Below are 17,806 nucleotides of genomic sequence, written 5' to 3'. Positions count from 1 at the left end.
TGGCAATGCCAAGGACTGTGAAGTTTTGGGTCTTGCCTTAGGTTTTGGGTCTTTCAGGAAGTTGTAGGATGTTGACGTGATCATGGTGAGTTTGGCCTTGGCCATGGGCTAAAGCTAAAAATGCATGGGAGTCCCCTCCTCCTCAGCTTTCCACAGTGCTCCTGGAGATTCCTAGGAGAGAGGCTCTTTCATGTTCATTTGGGCACACTCCAAATTGGTACAGCAGAACCAACACGAGTCTGGAAGTCAGAAACCTAGGGCCTAGTTACAGATTTGCCATTAACCCCCTTTTGTGGCCTTAGCAAGCCACTTCCTCTGGGTTTCTTATATCTTTAAGATGATGATAATATTTGCTCTACCTACTGCAAAGGTAGCTGTGAGAATCAGATGAGTGAATGTCCTCTAAAGCAGTTTTATACTCATATGAGGAATTTGCTGGATTCTTTTTTATTTTGAGACAGAGCCTCGCTCTGTTGCCCAGGCTGGAGTGCAGTAGCACATGATCTCGGCTCGCTGCAACCTCCACCTCCTGGGTTTAAGCTGTCCTTCCACCTCATCCTCCCAAGCAGCTGGCATTACAGGCATGCACCACTTCACCTGGCTAATATTTTTGTACTTTTAGTTGAGATGGGGTTTTACCCTGTTGGCCAGGTTGGTCTTGGACTCCTGACCTCAAGTGATCCACATGCTTCAGCCCCCCAAAGTGCTGGGATTACAGGCATGAGCCACCACGCCTGGCCTGGATTCTTATCTGATTTAAACAACCACCATGTAAGACAGGAATGGCAGATTTCAATACTCTTCTTTGATCTCTACCTCAACTAAGTTTGTTCTTTTTTTTTTTTTTTCTTCCCCATTTAAGTAAGTTTGGGACTCCCATGTGATTCCCATACCCTGAATCTCAGCCCCAGGGACTCCTCCCGGTCTTTTCCATGGCAGAGTGCAGGACTGAGCCCACTGAATTCACTGTAGGAGCTTAAGAAACTCTTCATGGAGTGACTGAATTCTCCACAAGTTCCACAATCTTTTCCTCTCTGTGTCTACCCCTTTTCTTTGAAACTGACGTTGAGAACCCATTCCCCTGCTGGTGGAGGGAAGAAATGAGAATCAGAGTCTGAGGTACATTAGAGATTAGTCTAATACCAACCCCTTCCTTCTCTCAACTCTCTTTCCCATCTTATACTTTGCAGAGAAGGAAACTGAGGCTCAGAGAGAGGGGAAAGTTTATGTAAATTGCAGTTTGAAGTAGGGGTAAACAATCTAGTCTGGTAACTCCATACTCAGAGCCAGGATTTCCCAATTTTTTAATGTAAATAATTACCTGAGGATGTCGTTAGATTTCCAGATTCCTGGACCTTATCCCAGACTATTGAGTTAGAATGTTCAGAGGGTAAGACCTCCGACTTGTATTTTTGTAACCTCCTCAGGCAATTCTGATGTAGGGGGCAAGGGACAAAGTAACATTGAAAAATTATTTAGAGTAATAGCCTTAAACTCTTAAAATTGTATACCTAAAAGAATTTTGAAAAATTATGTAACTCTTGACATAATGTTCATATCTAAAAATTCTATGATTTAAAAATTGCAAAAAATATAATTTCCAAAATATTTTACATATTATATACATATATATGCATATGTAGGTTATAACTCTTTCAAAATGTTGGCACTACAAATTTAGCTCATATAATTTGAAGAAAACATCCACCATACAACCTATTTTGCATAGCCAGTTATCACTCAACATAATCAGCTAAATGAGATCTACTTTCTGTTAGAAATTGCCTAACTTCTTTCTTAAGATAAACATGTTAATGTATGACTCTGTGATAACTATTTCACTTCTGAATTGTAATTCTAAGAAATATAAGGCAAGTAGTCTTGCCATGAGTTTGTTTCCTGGTTGAATTAAGATGCCAACCGTTTCAGTACTGATTTCTCAGAGAAGCTCTCCTTGATTTGCTTTCTTGGGGCTCTACCTCAGAAGTTATACATTCTCAAATTGTGCCTTTGTTCAGCACTCTGGAAGTTTTCATACCCTGGCATTATACCATAATAAAGTTTGAGATAAGAGAGAGCTATGACATTTTTGTTTAACATAGGAGAAGGGTAATTGTGAACGAAAGTGGGAAAGAAGAAACTCAGACAGATCATTGTTAGGAAATATTGCATATGGAAGTTGAGGATCTAGAGATTTATTCTCTTAATATTTTTCTGCATAGGTACCCCCAGGAATAGAGTACCCTAGGTTGAGGACTAATGATTTAAACTGCCTTTGACCTAGATAACAGCAAACCATTGTAATGAATATTTTTGCATGTGTCTGTTATACTTGAGAGACTTGATGTATGTATAAAATGATGCCCCTGGATTTTCTTTCCACTTTCTGTTCTGCTTCCTCTTTTGGTGCTGCATTCCAAATACTCTGATAATAAAAGAGCTACCCTCATTTACTTGTCATGGGTAAGGCCAATATGGGACACAGAATGGTAGGAACAAGTGTGTGATTCCCCTCCTGTAAGTAGGCATGGAGGCAGTGGGAAAAGAGAAGAGGTACACAATCCATCTGGCACCAGAGCCACTTTGGCCAAGGGGAACATGCACAAGGTATTTGGAGCAAGGTCTGAAAATAACTGGCAAGAGGACAGGGTGCAATAATAGCCCAGACTGCAGGGTAGGCTTCTCATACTCTGAACCTCAGCTCTAGGGGCCTCTTCCAGTCTCTTCACTGAGTCCAGGACTGAGCCCACTGTAGAAGCTTAAGAAACTCTTCTTCACATGATTCCAAATTCCATTCCACAAATTTCACTCTTGTCTTTTTCCTGCCTGTCCAGCATCTATCTTGTTTGTCTGTGTCCTATCTTTTCCCCTCTTTCCTTCCATACTTTCTTTCTTTGATCATCCTGGATCCAGCTGGTCATATGAGCCGAAATAAGTTTGTTCACTTGTTTATTCACGCTTTTATCTCTTCATTCTACAATTAGGTATTAGGTGCCCACTGTGTATCGGTCATTGTGGTAAGCACGGAGGAGAAAACATATAAAAAGATACCTGTCTGCCATTAGGGAACTCACAATCCAGTGAGGGAAACAGATGTCCACACAGGACTGTAGTGCTAGAAAAAAATAAGTGCCCAAGTGTTGTCTTTAGAAATAAACAGAAAGTGGGTCTCCATGTGAAAAAAAAAATGAAAAAAGAAAAAAAATGAAAAAAAAAAAAGGAAAAAAAAAAATGAAAAAAAAAAAAAAAAAAAAAAAAGGAAAAAAAAAGAAATAAACAGAAAGGCTGGATGCAGTGGCTCACACCTGTAATCCTAGCACTTGGGGAGGCCAAGGTGGGCAGATCACTTGAGGTTAGGAGTTCAAGACCAACCTAGCCAACATGGTGAAACCCCATCCCAACTAAAAATACAAGAATTAGCTGGGCATGGTGGCTTATGCCTGTAGTCCCAGCTACTAGGGAGGCTTAGACAGGAGAATTGTTTGAACTCAGGAGGCAGAGGTAGCAGTAAGCTGTGATAGCACCACTGCACTCCAGCCTGGGCAACAGAACGAGAGTCTGTCTCAAAAAAAAAGAGAAAGGAATAGAAAGAGGTAAGAATGAATGAATGAATAGTGCTAAATCTTTCCGATGAATGAGTAGTTACAATCTTTCTGGAAAGGAAGATTTGTAAAGATGTCTGTATTTTCCAAATAAATCTGTACATTTATTGCAATTCCAGTAAAAATCACAATTACATTTTATTGAGATATAATTTACACCATATAATTCACCAATTTGAAGTATGCAATTCACATTTTTAATGTATTCACAGAGGTATACAACCTTCAATTTTAAAACATTTTCACCACCCTAAAAGAAGTCCAATACTTATTAGCGTCATTTCTCATTTCCCCCTAACTTCTTCCCCTCTAGCTCTAGACAACCACTAGTCTACTTTCTGTCTCTAAGGCTCTGCCTTATTCTGGACATTTCATATAAATGGAATCATATAATATGTGGCCCTTTGTGTCTGGTTTCCTTCACTTAGCATAATGTTTTCAAGGTTCAATTCATGTTATAGCCTGGGTGCAGTGGCTCACACCTGTAATTCTAGCACTTTGGGAGGCTGAGGTGGGCAGAACACCTGAGGTAGGTAGTTCAAGACCAACCTGGCCAACATGGTGAAGACCTGTCTCTACTAAAAATACAAAAATTAGCCAAGCGTGGTGGTGCATGCCTGTAATTCCAGATACTTGGGAGGCTGAGGCAGGAGAATTGCTTGTACTCAGGAGGCAGAGGTTGCAGTGAGCTAAGCTCATGCCACCACACTCCAGCCGGGGCGACAAAACGAGACTGTCTAAAAAAAAAAAGGCTCATCCATGTTATACCATATATAGGTACTTCATCCTTTTTCATGGCTAAATAATATTGCATTGTACAACTATATCACATTTTTCTTTATTCATTCCTCAATTAGTGGACATTTGGGTTCTTTACACTTCCTGATGTCATGAATAACACTACTACAAACCTTTGGGCACATATTTTTGTGTAGGTATATGTTTTCAATTTTCTTGGGTATATAACTAGGAGGTAATTGCTGAGTCATATGGTAACTCTATATTTAACCTTTTGAGGAATTGCCAGACTGTTTTCCAAAGTAGCTGAATCATTTTACATTCCCATCAGCAATGTATGAGGTTTCCAATTTCTGTACACGCTTGTCAGCACTTGTTATTGTCTGTTTAATTATGGCCATATTAGTGGGGTAAAGTGGGATCTGATTGTTGTTTTGATTTGTGTCTACTTGACCATGCCTGCCTTTTTTTTTTTTTTTTTTTTTTTTTAAACAGAGTCTTGCTCTGTCACCCAGGTTGGAGTGCAGTGGCGCAGTTTTGGCTCATTGCAACCTCAACCTCCCAGGTTAAAGTGATGCTCGTGCCTCAGCCTCCCAAGTAGCTGTGACTACAGGCACACACCACCATGCCCAGCTAATTTTTTTTTTTTTTTTAAGTAGAGACGGGGTTTTGCCATGTTGACCAGGCTGCTCTTGAACTCTTGACCTCACGTGATCCTCCCACCTCTGCCTCCCAAAGTACTGGGATTACAAGCGTGAGCCACTGCACCTGGCTGTTACCTGCCTTTAGAAGGAAGACTGATTAGTATAGACCTGGCTCCCTCAGTAGGTGAGGAATCCATGTTTAGGGAGCCATTTCATAAATAGTCCACTGATCGAGGCTGTTTACTCTAGTTTCATCAGTTTTGTAGTTGGTGGAAAGCCCTTCCAAATTTGGGTGACAGAATGACAGTTGATTCTAGTTTTTGAATCAGGAGCTGAGTAAGGCTACATTAGGGTCTGCAAGTTATATGTCACTTGAAACCAGAAATCTGTGGTGTCTCCCTTCCCTTCCCTTCTTCTTCCTCTTCCTCTTCCTCTTTTCTTTCCTTTTATTGACAGACTTCTGCTCTGTGGCCAGGCTAGAGTACAGTGGCACAATCTTGGCTCACTGCAACCTCCAACTCCAGGGTTCAAATGAGTCTCCTGCCTCAGCCTCCTGAGCAGCTGGGATTACTCAGCTGGCATGTGCCACCAAGCGCAGCTAATTTTTGTATTTTTAGTAGAAACGGGGTTTCACAACGTTGGCAAGGCTAGTCTTGAACTCCTGACCTCATGATCCACCTGCCTTGGCCTCCCAAAGTGCTGGAATTATAGGCTTGAGCCACTGGGCCTGGCCATCTGTGGTGTTTTCAAACTTTTTCTAAGGAACTAAGGGAAAACCAAACAGAATTATGAATTTCTGATAAGTACAATACAATTCTATCCTTGATAGTTGTCAACTTCACAGTTCTCAGGGTTCCTGAGATTTTTTTCTCTTATGCTAATTCTGAATTTGGAAACAATACCCCCCTTTTGGAGGCCACATCATTTAGGAGGAGAGTGCCCTGAACTAGAGACATTTAGCCTCTAGAACTGTGCTATCCAACATGGAAGCCACTAGCCACATGTAACTATTGATATTTATAGTAAATAAAATCAAGTAAAATAAATAATCCAGTTCTTCAGCCACATTTCAAGTGTTTGATAGCTGTATGTGGCTAGTGACTGCCATTTTGGACGATGTGCTTTAGAATAATGTTGCTACTAATTTGTAAGTAACCTCAAGGTCATCACTTTCCACTTCTGTGCCATAGGTTTCTCATCTGTAAATAAGAGTGGTGAATCTCAAAAGTGCCATTCTCCTCTAGATGGGGTCTTGTTTTGTTGTCCAGGCTAGTCTCCCAACTCCTGGCCTCAAGTGATCCTCCCACCTTGGCCTCCCAAAGTGCTGGGATTACAGTTATGAGCTGCCATGCCTGGCCCTCCTCTGGCATTCTGGGTAATCTGTGGTGTAGTTTCTGGGGTGTGCCTCTGTCTACCTCCTCCTTTAGCCCTTCTTGTTCCTTACTACAACTAGGGCAGAAGAACTCAGAGGGAACATTAGGCTGCTAATTGGTCAAGTTTAGGTACTAGAGGCCTTCTTTTGCCAGGGCATGCACTTGCCAGTTTTCCAGTCCTTCCTCTTCTCTATTGTTCCCCCAAAACTGGGGCTAAGGGTTATTATGCATATGCTGCTATTTTCTTACAGGGAAGTGAAAAGGGAATTATTTCTTATCTTTATCATACATTTTCTTTCATGTGGTCTACTTCACTCATTTATATTACCTGCCTAGATCCTGCCAGTTTTTGAGCTTGCAACTCCTGGTGCAGAAGAAAGAGGCCTGGACCTTAAGTCCTGGTCCCTGCTCTGCTTCAACCCACCCGGTGATGCCAAGCATAGCTAATAGCCTTTTTCAATCTCAGAGTTAAGAGGCTAAATTAGATGTTCTTTTAAGAGTTCTGATGTCCTAGAGGGCTTGGGATTTTGCAGTAGGCCAGTACCCTGCCCCCTCACCTCTCCCAACTAGCCAGGGGCCCCAGCCTGGTGTATATGTCAGAGAAAGAAGACACTGGAATGAGTAAGGTGCCTACATCAATAATGTATAACTTGAGCCCGTAGCCAAGGAGAGGAATGCACACTGTGGGGTGTGTGTGTGTTGGTGGAGGGGGTTGGAAGTGGCCTCAAGCAAATTGTATAGGTTGTGCTTATCTTTATCTCTTCCTGTGCACCTTCTATGTACTAGTCTACTCGTGGTGCTAGGGATATAGCAGTGAAGAAGACAAATAAGATCTCTGCTATCAGCTGGGTGCAGTGGCTTATATCTGTAATCCCAGCAGTTTGGGAGGCAGAGGTAGGCAGATCACCCGAGGTGAGAGTTCGAGGCCAGCCTGGCCAACATGGTGAAACCCCATCTCTACTAAAAATACAAAAAAATTAGCTGGGCATAGTGGTACATGACTGTAATCTCAGCTCCTTGGGAGACTGAGGCCAGGTGTGATGGCGGGTTGCTGTAATCCCAGCTACTTGGGAGGCTGAGGCAGAGAGAATCACTTGAACCCAGAAGGCGGAGTTGCAGTGAGCCAAGATTGTGCCATTGCACTCCAGCCTGGGTAACAGAGCAAGACTCTGTCTCAAAAAAACAAACAAACAAACCAAAAAACTCTGCTATCATGGAGCTTATATTCCAGTGAAGAACATAGATAATATATAAGTAATTAACATGCATGACATAATTTCAAATAATGGAAAGCTTCATGAAAAAAATAAAACAGAATGATTTTTTTTTCCCCTGAGTTGGCATTTCACTCTTGTTGCCCAGGCTGGAGTGCAATGTCTTGATCTCAGCTCACCGCAACCTCTGCCTCCCAGGTTCAAGTGATTCTCCTGCCTCAGCCTCCTGAGTAGCTGGGACTACAGGCATGTGCTACCACATCCAGCTATTTTTATATTTTTAGTAGAGATGGGGTTTCTCCATGTTGGTCAGGTTGGTCTCGAACTTCCGACCTCAGGTGATCTGCCTGCCTCAGCCTCCCAATGTGCTGGAATTACAGGTGTGAGCCACTACACGGATTTTTTTTTTTTTTTTTTTTTTTTTTGGAGATAGTCTTGCTCTGTCACCCAGGCTGGAGTGCAATGGTTCAATTTCAGCTCACTGAAACCTCTGCCTCCTGGGCTCAGGTGATCCTCCCACCACAGCTTCCTGAGTAGCTGGGATTATAGGCACGTGCCACCATGTCCAGCTGATTTTTGACCTTTTTTTTTTTTTTTTTTTTTTCTGCTGCATTCTCATTCTGTCACCCAGGCTGGAGTGGAGTGGTGCGATGTCCGCTCAGTGCCACCTCTGCCTCCCAGGTTCAAGCAATTCTCCTACCTCAGCCTCCCGAGTAGCTGGGACTACAGGTGTGTGCCACCATGCCCAGCTAATTTTTGTATTTTTTAATAGAGAGGGGATTTCACCATGTTAGCCAGTTTGGTCTTGAACTCCTGACCTCGTGATCCCCCCACCTCGGCCTCCCAAAGTGCTGGGATTACAAGTGTGAACCACTGCACCCAGCCCATTTTTGTCTTTTTAGTAGAGTTGGGGCTTCACCATGTTGGCCAGGCCAGTCTTGAACTCCTGGCCTCAAGTGATCTGCCCATTTCAGCCTCCCAAAGTGTGGGCTTACATGTGTGGCACCTGGCAAAACAGAATAATTTGGTAGAGGCACACACCATGCACATAGGTGGGTACATATATGTGGTGGATGTACTTGCTGATAGGCCCATGTTTGAGTCCTGGGTGCATATATTTATGTTTATTTGTGTCTATGTGTGTAGATAGGCAGCTTTTATGCCTAGAATGTTTGTATATTAGTATATGTGATTTTATACAAGTGAGCACACATAGGCAAATTAGTATGTGGTATGCATGTTGGGACATGTGTGCTTTGGTATGTATATGTCGGCATTCAGCCATAACCGGAGACATTCTGAAGTTCCTGTGGCACTCGTCAGTGAGCCAGTTAAGGAAATGGCTTTTCTGCCTCTGGCATTCAGGGCCATTTGCCAGCTTCCTCTCTCCCTGTTCTTTCCCACTTTAGTAAGCTCCCTGTGTTTGGCTTCTCATATGCCTAGGAGTGTTAAAGCCAAGGAGAGGATGGTACTGACTCATCCAGCCAGGAACTGGAAAGAGGCTGATAATCTTCTGTGTGACCTCTGCTAGTAAGAAAAGGCCTGGCTTCCCAGCCAGTCCCCGTCCTTCACGCTATGAGGAAAAGAGTCCTGCCTTGAAATCAGAAGACCTGAGGATCTATTCTTGACTCTGCCACTTATTATTGTGTGACCTTGGCCAAGCCACAACATTTCTCTAGGTTTCAGTTACCTCCTTCATAAGTATTCTGTGCAGTAAGGAAGGAGAGGGAAAGCATTGGTCTGTGGTGCTAAGGGAGGGCCACGTGGTGCTGGTGTCTGGAGGAGGAAGAATATTCTGAGCGGGGGCAATGGCATGGTCAAAAGTGTGGAGGTAGACCTGAACTTGCCAAGGGAAACCAGTAATCCACTTAGAATAAAATTCAAACTTCTTACTATTGCCTACAAGGATCTATGCAATTTGACTGCCTACCTCTCATTCTTACCCAACTTCTTGCTCACTGAACTCCAGCCATATTGTCTTTCTTTCTTTCTTAGAAAAGGTCTCATTGCCTTTACACTTGATGTTCTCTTTGCCCAGAATACTCTTCCCAAGAATTAGCATGATTGCCTACCTCTCATTTTTCAGGTCTTGGCTCAAATATCACCTCTCCAGAGAGAGGCCTTCTAGGACCATCATATTTAAAGTAGTTGTTCCCTAATATTAATCAATATTTAAAATGCACACATTGGCCAGGCACATTGGCTCACACCTATAATCCCACCACTTTGGGAGGCCAGGGTGGGTGGATCACCTGAGGTCAGGAGTTTGAGACTAGCCTGACCAACATGGTGAAACCCCATCTCTACTAAAAATTAGCCGGATGTGGTGGCACACACCTGTAATCCCAGCTACTCGGGAGGCTGAGGCAGGATTGCCTGAACCTGGGAGGTAGAGGTTACAGTGAGCCGAGATCGTGCCATTGCACTCCAGCCTGGGCAATAAGAGCAAAATTCCATCGTGAAAAAGAAAAAACAAAGCCCACATCTTTTGACCCAACAGTTCCACATCTGGTAATTCATCCTACAGATATACTTGCAAGAGAGTAAAGTGACATAAGAAAGGATATTCATTTATTCATCGAAGCAGTTGTTTGTTAAAGAAATTACAGTATATACAAACAGTGGAATATTTTGCAGCTGAAAAAGATAATGGAATAGCTCTTTAAGTTTGTTGCCATGGCTCACACCTATAATCTAACACTTTGGAAGGAAGGCTGAGCGGGGAGGATCACTTGAGGCCAGGAGTTCCAGACCAACCTGAGTAACATAGTAGGATCCTGTCTCTATAAAACAAAACAAAACAAAACAGAAAAACCAGTAGCCGTGCATCGTGGGTCTCACCTGTAGTCCCAACTACTCAAGAGGCTGAGGCAGGAGGATCACTTGAGCCTGGGAGGTTGTGGTTGCAGTGAGCTGTGATGGTGCCACTGCACCCCAGCCTGAGTGATAGAGTGAGACCCTGTCTCTAAAACAACAACAACAAAATCAAATAAAAAAGAGAAATAGCTCTTTAAGTCTTGGCGAAGAATGATAATCAATGTATATTGTTAAATTTGAAATAGCAAGATGATTAAGTTCTACACTTAAGATTTGTGCAGTGTATTGAATGCATATAATAATTAACAAAATAAAATATAGAATAGTGTGTATTGTATGCCATCATTTGTGTAGAAAAAATGAACATATGTAAACAAAGCATGTAGTGTGTATACTTGCCTGACAGACCTGTCTCTTAAGTAGAGCAGTTCTTCGTACCTCTGTTACCCTGTGCTTGACTGAAGACTGTGAGGCGTTTATCTCTTTTCTGAACCAACAAACATTAAAATCCTTTTTTTTTTTTTTTTTTTTTGAGATGGAGTTTTACTCTGTTGCCCAGGCTCAAGTACAGTGAGTAATCTCGGCTTACTGCAACCTCCACCTTCTGGGTTCAAGTGATCCTCCCCCCTTTAGCCTTCCAAGTAGCTGAGACTACAGGCATTTACCACCATGCCTAGCTAATTTTTGTATTTTTAGTAGAGAGGGGGTTTTGCCATGTTGGCCAGACTGGTTTCGAACTCCTGACCTCAGGTGATCTGCCTGCCTCAGCATCCGAAAGTGCTGGGATTATAGACGTGAGCCACTGTGTCTGGCCAATTTTTTTTTTTTTTTTTGAGACAGAGTTTCACTCTTGTCACCCAGGCTGGAGTGCAATGGCATGATCTTGGCTCACTGCAACCTCCACCTGGATTCAAGCAATTCTCCTGCCTTGGCCTCCCGTAAAATCCAATTTTTTAAACATTCAATTTTCAAATTTTTGTCTTCAACGATCTTAAGGGTCTTATGAAAGAACCTAATGATACAGACTTCTTCCAAAATAATTATTTTGGTCATTCCACACTAGTTGAATCATGATAGCCCTCTGTCCTACTAAGAGTTGTCTGTTCTGCCTATTAATTGTTTTTGGAAAGTTACACAAAATATTGGTAACAGTGTTTTGCCCTAGGTTATGGTGGCTCATACCTGTAATCCTAGCACTTTGAGAGGCTGAAGCAGGAGGATCACTTGAGGCCAGGAGTTTGAGATATAGGGAGACTCTACTTCTACAAAAAACTTTTAAATAAAAAAACTAGCTAGGTGTGGTAGCATGTGCCTGTAGTCCCAGCTACTCGAGAGGCTGAAGTAGGAGGATTGCTTGAGCCCAGGAGTCAGAGGCTTCAGTGAGCTATGATTGTGCTACTGCGCTCCAGCCTATGTAATAGAGTGAGACCCTGTCTTTAAAAAAACAAAAATCATCAAACCCAAACTAATCGGGAGATAGGAGTGGAGAGAACACTTCTCATTATGTATCTTTTTTATTTTATTTTATTTATTTTCTCATAACGTATCTTTTTATGGAGTCCCACTTATATGTATTACTTATGTAAAAAAAATCATAAAATTGAAAAAAAAAACACTAAGGGAAACATTTATTTATTTATTTATTTGGAGACAGGGACTCACTGTTTTCCAGGCTGGAATGCAGTGACATAATTACAGCTCACTGCAGCCTTGACCTCCAGTGCTTAAGCTATCTTCCTGCCTCAGCCTCCTGAGTTGCTGAGACTACAGGCATGTACCACCATACTCGGTTAATTGAAAAAATCTTTTTTTGTAAAGATGGAATCTTGCTATGTTGCTCATATTGGTCTTGAACTCCTGGTCTCAAGTGATCCTCCTGCCTTGGCCTTCCAAAGTGTTGGAATTACAGGCATGAGCCAAGAGATCTTCCCATCTCATCTTTCTGAGTGGCTGGGACTATAGGCACATGCCACCACACCCAGCTAATTTTTTTTAGAGATGGGATCTTGCTATGTTGCCCAGGCTGGTCTTGAACTCCTGGACTCAGGCAATCATCCCACCTTGGCCTTCTAACGTGTCAGGATTATAGGTGTGAGCCACTGCGCCTGACCCAAGATAGTATATTTTTAAGAAACATTTCTTCCTGATCACTCATTTTTATATCATTCTGCTTTATCTCCTTCATAATGCTTATCATAATCTGAACTTATCTTGGTTATATTTGTTATTTATTACCTACACTATCATTGGAATATGAGCTCCTTGATGTCAGGTATTTTACTTATCTTGTTCATTGGTGCCTTCTTCTTTTTTTTTTTTTTTTTTTTTTTTTGAGACAGAGTCTTACTCTTTCTCCCAGGCTGGAGTGCAGTGGCATGACCTCAGCTCTCCACAATCTCCACCTCCTGGGTTCAAGTGATTCTTCTGCCTCCACCTCCCCAGTAGCTAGGATTATAGGCATGCCCCCCCACACTCCACTAGTTTTTTTATTTTTAGTAGAGACAGAGTTTCACCATGTTGGCCAGGCTGGTCTCCAACTCCTGACCTCAGGTGATCCACCTGCCTTGGTCTCCCAGTGTGCTGGTATTACAGGAGTGAGCCACTGCACCCAGCGCATTGGTGCCTTATTTTTATACACATAGATACCACATAGTAGTTGTTGAATAAGCAAATGAACACATGAAGGAATGACCGAGGTAAAGCAGGCTAAAGCCTAAGAAAGAGTGGGAGGCAAGGCTGAGGAGGTAGACAGAAATCACCTGATACAGGATGGTGATTCTCAAACTTTATTTATTTGTTTGTTTATTTATTAAAGAATCTCACTCTGTCATCCAAGCTGGAGTGCAGTGGTGAAATCTCAGCTCACTGCAACTACCGCCTCCCAGATTCAAGCGATTCTTGTGCCTCACCCTCCCCCGTAGCTGGGATTACAGGCACACACCACCACACTCAGCTAATTTTTGTATTTTTAGTAGAGATGGGGTTTCACCATGTTGGCCAGGCTGGTCTCGAACCCCTGATCTTGTGATCCACCCGCCTTGGCCTTTCAAAGTGCTGGGATTACAGGTATGATCCACCATGCCCAGTCAATTCTCAAACCTTAAATGTGCATCAGAATCCCCTACTAATTCTTTGTACCACCTTAAGCAGATCCTTGGGCCCTGTGATTCTAATTCAGTATGTCTGAATTGGAGCCCAGGAATCTGCAAATCTTCTAGATGATTTAGGCACAAGTGATCTGGAGACCCTACTCTGAATATTGCAGTCTTGATGCCTTATCAAAAGGAATCACATCTGTGATATCACTTCTTTTTAATGCATTACTAGGATGGAAGAGAAGGGGCCATCACCCGGTTTTATCAAGGATCAGAGGTGTTCAGTGCATTTTCTAATGACACACAACATATGTATAAAGTATCTCGAATAGCCAAAGTATCTAACCAGTCAACTCAAGATTGGTGATGGCAAGATTGATGGTGGGCAGACAGCTCACCCTCACAGAACAGTCCCAGGCCTTGGTGTCACTGGATGGATTTTATGACTATGCCTGTTTCTTGTTTGGGGAAGAAGTTATACCCCTAATCACTGATTCTTTCTGGTATGTCTCAGGGAGGGCAATGAGCCGGGGGAGACCACTCAGATCACATACCATGAGCTTCTGGTCCAAGTGTGTCAGTTCAGCAATGTTCTCCGAAAACAGGGTGAGTTTTGGGTGTGGGAAAGGGACTGGGGGCCTGGCCTTGGGGTATCTGAGGCTTATGTGGAGAGGGCAAGAGATGGAAAGAATTTGGTAACAGGGGAAGAGAACAGGTCAGCTGGGAGGGAGGCCAGCTGGATGGGAAGGAGTAGCAGCAGGAAGGGTTCATGGTTCGTATTCTGTGCTTTTACCTGCAGGCATTCAGAAGGGTGACCGAGTGGCCATCTACATGCCTATGATCCCAGAGCTTGTGGTGGCTATGCTGGCATGTGCTCGCATTGGGGCTTTGCACTCCATCGTGGTAGGAGTTTGGGGAAGGGGAAGGCGTGGGGGATGGGGCTCTGGAGAAGTAGGTTGGGCCTAGATGATGGAGGGTCTCAAATAACAAACTAAGGGGCTTAGAAGCTTTGTGTCATATGTCCATATCAGTTATTCAGTTTCTTCTAGGTCCCTGGCTTAGAGATCCTGAAGGTCTCATGAACAACTCCTTTCCTTATTCACTCAATCCCTGGGGCTTCCTTCTCTCCCTTAGACTTTCTTCCCTTCCCTAGTTTGCAGGCTTCTCTTCAGAGTCTCTATGTGAACGGATCCTGGATTCCAGCTGCAGTCTTCTCATCACTACAGGTGACTAATTCTCTTACCTCTTCTCCAGAACCCCGATACCTCAAGCCTTGGTCTCCAATCAGCTTGTTAGTATTTGGGGCTACTCAGCCTAGAGGGTAGAAACTGCCTGCCCTTCCTCTCGTGGTCCCACCTCAGCTGACCCTGTCAGCTCAAATCAGCTGGAAGAGCCAGAGTTAAGAGGCCCACACAGGAAGGGCTCTGTGGACATTGTGCCCACTAGGAAGTGTGGTGCTTACTAAGGCCTGGAATGTCTGTTGCTCCCCAAAGATGCCTTCTACAGGGGGGAAAAGCTTGTGAACCTGAAGGAGCTGGCTGACGAGGCCCTGCAGAAATGTCAGGAGAAGTAAGTGTATTTGGCCAGTTGGCTACTGTCTGAGTTGACTGAGCCTTTCCCCAGTGCTAGGTTTCCTTTGTTCCCTCTACCCTAAATGGACATGGGTGGGTCTTGCCAAGTTCTCTTTGAGCCAACCCCGCTACCACATTAGGCTTTTCTCTCCTCCAGGGGTTTCCCAGTGAGATGCTGCATTGTGGTCAAGCACCTGGGGCGGGCAGAGCTGGGCATGGGTAACTCCCCCAGCCAGTCCCCCCCAATTAAGAGGCCATGCCCGGGTGTGCAGGTGAGTCTGGCACTGCTATACCTTTTTCCAGGCTCAAATTGCTTCACTCTTCCCAGAAAATTCCTGATGTCCTTTGCTTGCTTGTATATTGAGGATCCGGGAGCAATTCTAGGAATGGCTCCTCTAGCAGGGCTTAAGTGGCAGCTGGAAGACTTTGACCTTGACTGTGGATAGAGAGGCCCTTGTACCTTGAGAACATAGCACAAGTGATTGTAAGGGAGACTCTTGTGCTGGTTTTGGTATCCTTGTGGGCACAAGGGATCCTCAGGGCTTAGGCTTGTGTTAGAAATGTCTAACTTGAGTGATGGTATATATTCATCTCCATTCCTGGGCTGTGATATGGGGTGGGCTGCCTCTGTGGCCTAAAGGATTCCCATCATGGAAGGACCAGAGTCCAGCCCTCACAATATGGCCCTTGTTATCTTTGAATCTAGGGCTTTTGGTAGGAATGGTAGAAAAGCCAATGATGGCCTCCAAGCTGAAGAGCATGAGGGATCAAAGTTCTGGGGTTGAAAAAGACAGACACTGAGAGTCTGTGAGACTCCCTGAGGGGTCTTGGGGCTAGAGAGGCTGTAGTCTAGTTTAGGGAAGCTGGAGAGCCCAATCAGTGTTACGGGTTTTACATGTATAGGGGCTGGAATCAGGATCAGGAAAATAGAAACAGGGAAGACCAGTGAGAAGAGAGTTTGGGGTTTACGACACACAGACCCTTTGCTCCCACTCCTTGTGTTCTTGAACCCACCTCACTACCCTTTTCACCCTGGGCTTTTAACAGGGTAAGCTGAAAGAGAAATCCAAGCGTGTTCGGCCCAAGGTATCCATTTCTGCACTGCCATGGGCACCACTTTCCTGTGTGCTTGTCAATGTGTTCATCTGCCCTTTGCCTGTTTGCCCCATTAAAATGGCTGCCAGACCTAACCCTCCTTCCCCTTGCCCCTGGGCAGCTTGCCATCTAAGCCACTGAAGGGTGATGAAATTAAATGTCTGTTGCTGCCTCTGTGAATTGGCATACAGCATGGATCTTAAAGAGGTGATAACAGAACTTATTTTATCCTGCTGCTCAGGACCTTTGTGGCAGAGGGGACAAGGTAACCTGTTAGAAAACATTAACTGTGCAGGTAACTGGAGCAGAGCCAAGAGAGACAAGAGGAGGAGTAGGTGGAGGAGCTTCAGACCCTGACTTTGGGAATTCACCATCAAGTTGGGGAGTTAGACATGTATTATTAATACAGAGAAAAACCCAAGTTTTAAACAGGACAGCAGAGAAGTTTCCTGAATACATTTATATAGTACTTTGGGATTTATAAACTGCATATAACTTTGCAATATGATTAAGTGCTAAACTGAACAAAAGTCACATTGTAGGTGGTTCTAAGAAGGGAGATCCACAAGGGAGTGCTCAAAGCAGATTAGTATCAAGGAGGGAGTCGGCCTGGAGTCCAGAGACCCATTTTTAGCTGTATGACCTTGAATAAGTCAATTCTTCCCTCTGGGCTTCAGTTTCCTTATCAGTAATGGAGAGATGGCAATACATGCTATAAAGGGAAACAGCTTCCCTTCCTAAAACCACATATAAAGCTCACTATTCCTCTGGGTTTTACTGTCCTCACAGGGTGTCTTACTCTAAATCTGCTATGATTAACCTCTTAGGCTAATGGTAAATGTAAGCCCCTTTTCTATATTCTCATTAGCACAGTGGAGACAGATCTCCTTCCCAAAGGACACAGCTTTCCTTTTAAAACTTAGGCAGGGACATACACCCCTTCTTTTGAAAGAGGTGACAAACTTAGTGGCTTAAATTGTAATCTCTGGAGCCAGACAACTCGGGTTTAAATCCTGGCTCTGCCACCTGCTACTGTGTAAACTTGAACAAATTACTTAAGCTCCCTTGCCTGTTTCTCCATCCATAAGATAATGATAATAATTATACCTATCTTACAGGGTTTTCTCAATATATATAAGGTGTTTGGCACATAGTAACTACTCCATAAATGTTAGCTGTTTTTGATTCCCCTTAATGCAACAGACAGACTGGCATTTCTAATAGAGAGACCAGAAAAGAAATAATAATGTCTTGTAATTCTTAATACCAGAGACCTTCAGGCCAAAGGCTACTGGATTTTTGTTTCTTGGAGGTGAAAACAAGCAGTTTCCAAAACACCAAAGAGCATAAAAATAGGCTTAAAGGCCGGGCGCGGTGGCTCAAACCTGTAATCCCAGCACTGTGGGAGGCTGAGGCGGGTGGATCACGAGGTCAAGAGATCGAGACCATCCTGGTCAACATGGTGAAACCCCGTCTCTACTAAAAATACAAAAAATTAGCTGGGCATGGTGGCGTGTGCCTGTAATCCCAGCGACTCAGGAGGCTGGGGCAGGAGAATTGCCTGAACCCGGGAGGCGGAGGTTGCGGTGAGCCGAGATCGCGCCATTGCCCTCCAGCCTGGGTAACAAGAGCGAAACTCTGTCACAAAAAAAAAAAA

At 43.7% G+C, this 17,806-nt stretch overlaps 1 protein-coding gene across 4 annotated transcripts in view; it reads left to right on the top strand.

Moving 5' to 3' along the window:
• The window catches only part of ACSS2 (acyl-CoA synthetase short chain family member 2), a 52,158-nt gene that overhangs the window by 20,330 nt on the left and 14,022 nt on the right, over positions 1 to 17,806 (top strand). For 2 of the 4 annotated variants that reach the window (XM_032295167.1, XM_032295164.1), the window contains exons 3-8: positions 13,998 to 14,089; positions 14,283 to 14,386; positions 14,637 to 14,709; positions 14,977 to 15,052; positions 15,212 to 15,326; positions 16,102 to 16,140. In XM_032295167.1, the coding sequence (XP_032151058.1) occupies positions 13,998 to 14,089; positions 14,283 to 14,386; positions 14,637 to 14,709; positions 14,977 to 15,052; positions 15,212 to 15,326; positions 16,102 to 16,140 (499 nt within the window). The remainder of the gene's footprint in view (positions 1 to 13,997; positions 14,090 to 14,282; positions 14,387 to 14,636; positions 14,710 to 14,976; positions 15,053 to 15,211; positions 15,327 to 16,101; positions 16,141 to 17,806) is intronic. The other 2 variants (XM_032295165.1, XM_032295166.1) reach the window with 2 other exon arrangements.

This window comes from Sapajus apella, unplaced genomic scaffold (genome assembly GCF_009761245.1).
Source record: "Sapajus apella isolate SASKATOON/1434 unplaced genomic scaffold, GSC_monkey_1.0 scaffold33, whole genome shotgun sequence".
Classification (NCBI taxonomy): domain Eukaryota; kingdom Metazoa; phylum Chordata; class Mammalia; order Primates; family Cebidae; genus Sapajus; species Sapajus apella.
Note: the sequence above shows the minus strand (reverse complement) of the source record. Positions and strands in the feature narration are given on the sequence as shown.